The 9,259-nt window shown below is 40.7% G+C and overlaps 1 protein-coding gene across 1 annotated transcript in view; it reads right to left on the bottom strand.

Moving 5' to 3' along the window:
- Positions 1–2,570: 2,570 nt before the first annotated feature.
- LOC126815939 (GTP-binding protein GEM) overlaps positions 2,571–9,259 on the bottom strand; it is a 78,561-nt gene continuing 71,872 nt past the window's right edge. Inside the window, exons 3-4 of the mRNA XM_050542062.2 lie at positions 4,434–4,620; positions 2,571–3,746 (exon numbers count right to left, since the gene is read on the bottom strand). Coding sequence (XP_050398019.1) covers positions 3,481–3,746; positions 4,434–4,620 — 453 coding nt within the window. The 3' untranslated portion in view covers positions 2,571–3,480. The remainder of the gene's footprint in view (positions 3,747–4,433; positions 4,621–9,259) is intronic.

The following is a 9,259-nucleotide window of genomic DNA, read 5'->3' as shown; positions in this document are numbered from 1 at the left end:
CAAAGGGATCTTTTACGTGCATTCCAATGTATACATCCGAAGGACTAGACAGCGGTCCTTGTCAGGCCCTCCGTTCTGCACCACTGACAAGGGGAAACCACGTCGGAAAATCCAGATGAACTTTCTCGGCCAATGCAGGGATCGAACACCCGACCTCCAGGCTAGCGAGCCAGCAGCGTCTTAACCACCTAGCCACCGTGGCTCCCTATCACCTTTCAATAAATCGACACAGTAAACCAAACATTTAACTAAGCTTGTTTTATAAAACAATACGCCCACTTCCTCTATTTCTATCGAAACACAACTTGCTAATAGAGAGAGAGAGAGAGAGAGAGAGGGACTAGGTCATTTCGGGACTAACATATGGTTTAATTTTATTTCAATAATTGACTTTCGCGTAGGGGTCTTTAGCAGAGGTAGGAAACTGGAGGACCCGAAGAAAACCCACTAGGTTGGACAGGCGACCCTACTCCCTGTCACGTACAACCGGGGATTCAAAACCACACCAGTTGACTCAATGACAGGCCTTATGATACAGCTTGCTAATCGAAATAACATACCATCAATGTAATTCAATCTTTATATCGACCGGCTTCTTTAACTGTACATCAACATTTAATTAAATTAGACTACTAAACTAATTATCCGAATGATCAACACGTTCATTTTAATAAGGAAACCAAAAAAAAGGGCGAAAATAGGAAACTAAATTAGAAAAAGTGATGACTTATGAAGCCTATCCGGTATTATATAATTTCCGGTCATTGATCTGCCTTATTATATGGTTATATAAAAATAAAATTACTTCCCTACCTAAGTTATTTACAGATGCCGAACTTCGTACATAAGTATTACCAAATGTTGCTTACAAGTGCCGAACTCCGTACATAAGTACAATTCATGATTATTTACAGATGCCGAACTCGTATATAAGTACAATTAATGGTTATTATATTATCAATAGATGCCGAACTTTCCACTGTCATGCATTGCTTAAATGCTTATACTCTCTTCACATATACACCACGACCTCACTACAGCTACAAAAATCAGACAGATCGTGGCTGAAAGCAACATGGACGTGGCCAGGTCTTTGTCAGCGTAGTAAAAGCGAGATGGTAATGCCCCCGTCAGACCGGGGTGGCGTTCTTACTGTGCTGCAGCGACCGTACGGCGACCAGAAAATGCACAAGGTCGCCGGCAAACGTGAACAGAGCGCGAGAAAAAAATTACAAACTTGACAAAAGCCGCGTTCTCACAGCCGTCGCCGTAGCAGCGCAGTAAGGGCGCCACCCCGGTCTGATGGGGGTATAAGAACGTGGTTAGTGGGATGGACCACGACCTCACTACGCGGGTATGGAACATGCACACTCTCCGCGTAGCGATGTCGTGATGTCAAAGAAACACGGGGACACCGTAGTGAGCACGGGAAGAACGCCCGTGAATTGCTTTTACTACGTTTACAAAGACCTGTCACTGCCTCTCAGACCAATCAGATCCCGATACGCTCTCACCACGCTTCTAAGTATTTGCTAAGCTCCTTTCACACATAATGAAATCTTCGCTACGCACTTACCACACTCAAAAAATGATATAGAACGTAGCTTAGAGCTTGGTTGGAGCGCGCTGCGCGTAGTAAGCGTGGTGAGACGTGATGGGCTCGTGGCCCGTTTCTTGCCGATTGTGTCAAGCTTAATGACGCTGGTTCCACGCAGCCACTAAGCTCCCCACATCCTCATTCTCATTGCGCTTTCACTAAGCCGTCCCCGCTCTCACTATACTATCGACGCGCTTTCCACCACGACCTCATAGGCGCCGGCCCACGCAGCCTTTAAGCTCTCGACAATCTCATTGCGCTTTCACTACGCTGTCCCTGCGCTCACTATACTATCGACGCGCTTTCCATCACGAACTCCTACGCGGACATGTTGCATGTTCCATACCTGCGTAATGAGGTCGTGGCTTATCTCGTTCTCCACGCTCTCACCATGGCCTCTCAACGCCCTTAACTACGCTCACAGAGATTTCGCAACGTCCATATAGCTCTCAGACACGATCTGTCGTAGAGAAGTCGTGGTTTGTTTGAGAATTTATTTTTAACTCTCCTGGGCTGGAAATGATGGATTTGGCCCAACGTCTCCCTTATATACCAATCAAGGTGAAGTTGTAACAGCGTACCAAGCACGTGGTAGAAGAGTCATACGTGTCAGTTTGACGCGGTCCACTTAAGACATGGCCGCAACGTGGCTGAGCGTGGTGAATACGTGGCTGAGCGTCATGCAGGCGTGGCAAGAGCGTAGCGGAGAGGTATGGAGCGTGATGTACTCGTAGTGGAAATTCTGGGATTTTGCGCGTACAGATATCGTAGTTGCCTTTGCGCTTAAGAGGGTTTTCGGTATTTCACCAATACCTTACTATGCTACATAGTAAGTATGTAGTGAGGTCTTCGTTATGTGTGAAGGGGGGGGGGGGGGGGTTAGGTCATGTTCAATCATCTTCACCTTTCACTCGCAAAATGAAACATGATAATTTTTTTTTGTGGAACGCAGCTTCGTATACTGTGTGGACAACATCCACTGCTCGTTTGGGCTGGGTTCGGTCAACATCCACGGCTCGTTTGGGTCGGGTCAACATACACTGCTCGTTTGTGCACATAGGTAAATTAACCTACACGGTTCAATATTTGAATCAAGCCCTCTTCATTTATCACATTCAAAATGAAACATTTTAATTTGCGTAGTCCCAGCTCAACATACACACCCGATTGGGGTTCAAGTCAACATACACATCTTGTCTTGGTTCAAGTCAACATACACATCTTGTTCGGGTTCAAGTCAACATACACATCTCGTTCGGGTTCAAGTCAACATATACGCATCTCGAATAGTTCCAGATCTGAACGTACGGACTCAGATCAACCCTTATACACAGTTCAATATTTATGAAGTTACATTATATACACTTTGTCTTTGTACATATCAACATATTATCAAACACGTCCAAACAGACCAAAACAAAAGCCTGTTTTCCATGTACGCGTTTTTGCGGTCACATGGATAACGGTCCCATTACATTGGCATTAGACCGACGTTTCCGGCGGGAAAACTCGCACGGAAACGTCGCGAAAACACGTACGTGGAAAACGGGCCTAAATCACAAGCCTGGAAATAAGGCACCTGTCACTGACAATGTCAGGCATAGATTCAGGCTTTGTCAGGCACAAAACCTCTGGTACCGGTCATTTTGTCCGGCAATGATTTGTCTTTTTTAATGATATTATTAATACATGTCAGACACTAAGTTGAAAATGTTAGGTACTATTTCATTAGTGCCTGACATTTTATCAGGTACATCTAAAACCGTTATTTCCAGGCTTGGCCTAAATCTGTTTTGTTTGATGGTAAATAACACTCCATATTTTCCATTTTTGCATATCCATTCGCACCCAGAACTCGTAAAACTCGTGTAGTTCTTCTTCTTCTAAAACACAAACAGATTGTCACAGGACCTAGCTTTTCGTCCGTTCCGTCGAAATAACTTACACAGAAAAGATAACGCACGTTTAGGCGAGGACTGTTTATTGAGACACAAATCGTCCGTGGCACCTCTCAGCCTTGGTAATGGCGGACTTAGTTTCAGACGTATCTGACTTAAAGATTTCACCAGTAGTTCATCAACGTAATGGTTCAAAGCCGCGGACGTCTCCATATAATTACAATCGTACTTCATAGCTATGGTTCTCGCCTCTGGAAGTAGAAAATATGACAAATGAAGGGAAATATAATGAACAGGGTTAAACGTGTAAAAGTGAAACGAAATAAAACTAGAACTGCGATGCAGTGATGGCGGCTTTCACTAAAATGAAATTGGGTTCAACGACATATTGTTTGTACAAACAGGGATCACGATGGAGGTCACCCCATGCAGTAAGTTATGGGGGAGATTTTACGTCCATGCAGCGGCGCTAAGGTCTACTATTATATCCATTCCCAACTGCCAGGGCTTCTTTAACGTGCTGCTAGTGGACGCTACCTTGCGTTTTCGTTCGATCCGAATGACTGGATGCTTTCCTAATAAGGGCCTTTGCCATGGGGTCGGAACTTCCTCGAACGACATTTCGATCCCACCGGGCCTTAATACGCCATTCAAACATTTACCACGATCTCGCTACCGCTAACAAAATCAGCCAGATCGTGGCTGCTGTCGGCTTCATTCTCGTGGCGAGGTCTTCGTCAGCGTGGTCAGATCGCCAGAAAATCCAGAGGTACCTTCCCGTCCAAAAACGGAAGCGAACTCGAGATCTCCTTGTTACCGAGCCATTGTCTTACTTACTGACCCTGTCCTTTTGACCGAGGAATCGAGACGTGGGCCTACGTATCATTAACTAGAAAATAGATATCTGAAAGCATATTATTCAGATTTAACACACTTACCGTTAGCATTTACACGTCTTTGTCGAACAAGATCTATCTTATTAGCAGCCAATAAAATAGCTCTATCTGTTCCCATAGTTACACGAAGATGGCGGATCAGATTAGTTGCGGATTCGAAGGAGCTTTGGTCTATAATGGAAAATACTGCGATGTACGCATCAAACTGAAGATCGTCGTATTCGTCTAACTGTAAATAAAGATAAAATAAATCTATTATAATAAAATATTTGGAATAATCTATGGTTTTACATATAACAAGAGAGAGCGAGAGAGAACGGGGAGTCGCCTAGTCGTTCGGATAGGATGAAAACCGAGATCCCGTACACATTGGCGAGCACCGTAGCGGCGTTGCCTGTGCAAAAGTTCCCGCATTACACATCGTATGTGTCCACGATTAGATCTATTTAATAAGGCCAACTTCAAGTTTGGTCAGTGGTCACGAGATGTAAACAAGGCTAGCGCTAATCCTAACCCTAATCCTGGACTTAGCGCTAACGCTTACCCCAACCCTAACCTACAATCTCGCCAACAATCACGTGCCCTAACCTTATTTAGGTTACATCTTAGCGACCTTGACGAAAATTGAGTTGACCTTAACAAATATATCTAGCCATGCGTTCACCCATCTTCATTATCACTATTTATTGAAGCAGAAAAGTATACATTAATTTTAAACTTTTATATTCATGGGCCCCATAGACTCTTATAACAGGCCCTGGGGCGGCGCACCGGCGGCATCACCTCTTATAAAGCCTGTCTGTAACTATTGTTTTACATATACCCTTAATGTCTACACGGATAAATCAATAGCAATACGAAACCGTGGAAATTTGTGGTTTAAGATTTAATTAAAAGGTTATTAACTGTCAGTATTTTGTTGTATCGTCGGTTTATTTATCGATATGGGTCGCAGTGTTTTCCCGAGGGCGTCGTTTAATTGAAACTTATTGGACAGAATAATTCAATTATCGTCCTTTTCCTTAGATACTTGTGAATTGAAAAAAGAAAAACTGATTTCAAATCGGCTGGTCAAACGTTTCCAAGCTATTTGATTTTCAGTGGAATACTTTTTTTTTTTCATTGTCAAAAAAACCCCAGAGATAAAACAAACACAAAGCTCGTTGGGCTAGCCCCGCCTCCCGGACAACGGGGAAATATCCCGGCAACCAAATATCAGCACCGCCGTGCGCGTCGCCAATCAAAATTTTTTAATATTGTGGTTCAATCCCATGACGTACGGTTCAACAATGTCTCGAAGATATGCGTACGCGTAGTAAATTTATCACCCTACTTGTTGTGTCCCCGTACGTTGCCTTTTCTGTCTGGGAATATGTTTACACAAAATACGAAAAACCGATGCTTAAACGATGTCATTGATAAATTGCAACTCTATTTATTATTCTTTGGTCGTTTTTTTTTCGAGAATTAATTTTAAAACGACAGCATATTACAGAATTCCAATCAAATACTGGACTACTACTGCTCATTGAAACGTTATTAACGGAACGATCTGCCAATGAGATATGACGATAATTCGATTAGAATGAAAATATATGTGCGTACATGCACGTATATCAAATCAAAATGTCTGACACTGACAACTGTTAACTGTAACGGGATTATTAAACATACGTTTATAACCCACATTATACGTGATATATCAGTTAGTAGGTCAATATGTCAATTAATAAATGGCTATTGATTTGGAAGAGATTATACACGCTTCATGGTCAGAGCTAGACTATATAAATACATAATATTGTCTAATATCGAATCTTGAAGCAGCTTATTATATATAATAAGTTGATCATATTTCCATTGAAGTACCAGATTCTTAAAATCCGACCACGAGAACACGCTAGCGTCAACACGGTTCTGTGACTCTTATAGATGTGCTACTGGCCTGTATGTGGGTCTTATACTGTCGAGTTATGTGATTTAATACTTTGTACATTTTGTTCCATATGCAGGTTTCATACTGTTTATTTATGAGTGCTTTAAATTTATGTCCGTCCATATTTGTGTATCCGTCCATTTTTTTGCACCTGTATATTTTGTATATTGTATGTTGTCCTCAAGGGAGGTTCCGATGCAATATTGTGTGTCTTGTGTAATAATTGTCATATCGTTATAATCTTTATGTACACGTTTATATTGTATGCTGTTCTAAATGGATGTTTCGATGCAATAAAATCTTATCTTATCTACTGATGTTTCCTCTCTCTCCCCCTCTCTCAGCTTGGGTCTGTAACAACTATTTAGCTCCAACTATTAATATATTGATTACAAGACAGCTGAAGTCATGTTTATTGAAGATTTTTATCAATTACCCTGATTAATCATTAACACATTGTGATTCCGCCATTCATGCTGTGTAATTCAATTTATAATAAGGAACTAGTTTATAGATTGGTATAATATTCTTTATCAACTGTTATTATTAGTTTTTTTCTAGCGGTTATGCTTGGTTTCAACTATCACAATTTGTGGCACCATTGAAATCGTGGTTTTAATCGTGGAGTAATAATTGCGGTGATCCTATCAGGTATTATCATATATTGCGGTCAGTCGCAGCAATCAAAACTGAAAGTATTTGCACTACTAAATCCTGGACTCAATATGATATAGAAATAGGAACAATCCTATCCTAGCACATTCCATGACAGTGTTGGAACCTAGCATTAATAACAACCCTGGCAACTGTGAAATGAAATGAAATGAAATGGGGTTTAACGTCCTACTCTTCTGCACCTAACCTGGGCTAATTGAAGACGGGCATACGCCATACAGTGTGCTATGAGGGATATTTTGCCCGGGCAGCGGCGCTACGGCCTACTCTTATATCGAATTCCAACTGCCAAGGGATCTTTTACGTGCACGCCAATGTGTACACGGGACCTCGGTTTTTCGTCCCTTCCGAACGACTAGGCAGCTGTCCTTGTCAGGCCCTTTGTTCTGCATCACTGACAAGGGGAAACCACGCCGGAAAATCGAGATGAACTTTCTCTATACAAGAATAGAGAGAGAGCGATCTGTTTAAATCAGAGAGAGAAATGGGGTTTAACGTCCACTCGACACAAACAAGGTCATTTCGGGACTAACATATGGTTTAATTTTATTTCAATAATTCGCTTGCACGTAGGGGTCTTTAGCAGTGGGAGGAAACCGGAGGACCCGGAGAAAACCCACGAGGTTGGACAGGCGACCCTACTCCTTGCCACGTACAACCGGGGATTCGAAACCACGCCAGTCGACTCAATGACAGACTTTATGATACAGCGTGCGCACGCTAACCATTCAGCCATCCAACCCCCCTGAAGTAAACAGTGTGAAAGGTCAAAGTTGTAAAAACAATAAAACTATTCAAAATAAAACTTTCATAAACCCTGACTTTATCCAAGTTATTTGAATGACATTTTCAATATATTCATTTTTCATTATCTATTTTTAGACTATTATAGCTTTTTATCTAAATCTTACCTAATGCATCTTTAATGGCGAATTAAAGATGCATTTATTCATATATAACAGAATTATCTATTTGAAAACAAAATAACTGTTCTTAATAAATTCATGAAGTGAGTCTCGTTTGTCCTTCAAACATTGATATTTTATTACATTATCATGAAGCGAACCTCATTTGTCCTTCAAACCCTGATATTTTATTACTTTATCATGAATAAATCCACATTACATTCTTTACTGTACAATCATAAAATATAACCAGGCCTCGAGTTTACAAAGCATTCTCAGCCTTAAAGATACATTATGGGAGATTAGATAAAGAGCTGGGAGTTAAATAGTTAAAAACTAGATAATGTAAAGGCAATTGGCTAAAAATTTCAGTCAAATTGATCCACTATGAACCGAGAATTAAGCGATTTAAATTTCAGTACGATAAAAAACATAGTCTCGATCATCCATTTAATCATTAAATCGTAATGGAAAGTTATGCAGTAAATCGGCTCATAATCCACTAAAGATGGAGAGTTGATTATGGTCTAGATAGGTTAATTAATGTCTAATTATATATTGAGATAACATTTCAAGCCTAAAGGAAGACCTGCAATAGACAGATTTAGCTCTTGCATAATGTATGTTTAAGTTAAGAATTTACTCAACTTTCAATCACTGTTTATGAGAAATATCTTTGATCCAGATACACAAAACTTTGCACATAGTATCTTATTGATGTATTTGATACATTAAAACAACAAAAGTTTTATAAAGGGCTATATTTTAGTTAAAACGAGGGGAACAATTATTTTTAGTAAATTCGTAACTGAAGTCTGAGAATGCTTTGTGAACTCGGTGCCAGAATGTGTTAAGATATGAAATGAAATGGAGGGGGTTTAACATCCTACCGTTTTCTATTCCTACTGGGTTAATGAGGACGGGCATACGCCATACAGTGTGCTATGAGGGAAATTTTGCCTGAGCAGCGGCACTTTGGTTTACTCATATCGAATTCCAACTGCAAAGGACCTTTTATATGCATGCCAATGTATACACTGGTCCTCGGTTTTTGTCCCATCTGAACGACTAAATAGATGTCCTTGTCAGGCCTTCCATCCTGCACCACTGACAAGGGAAAACCATGCCGGAAAATCCTGACGAACTTTCTCAGCCAATACAGGGATAAAATGACAGCCATAAAAGCTGGATTATGGCCAATGATTGTTTGAAAAATCGCCTTAAGTAATTTAGTTAAATCCATTTTGATATCTCAACTACAAATAAACCAACTGAACTAAAACTAGACAATGAACTATCCAAGTATCCAATAAAACTTAAATCAATCCAATTACCAAATCATAAGCTAGCAA

This window comes from Patella vulgata, chromosome 3, assembly GCF_932274485.2.
Source record: "Patella vulgata chromosome 3, xgPatVulg1.2, whole genome shotgun sequence".
In the NCBI taxonomy this organism is placed as follows: domain Eukaryota; kingdom Metazoa; phylum Mollusca; class Gastropoda; family Patellidae; genus Patella; species Patella vulgata.
This window is presented reverse-complemented; position numbering and strand designations above follow the sequence as displayed.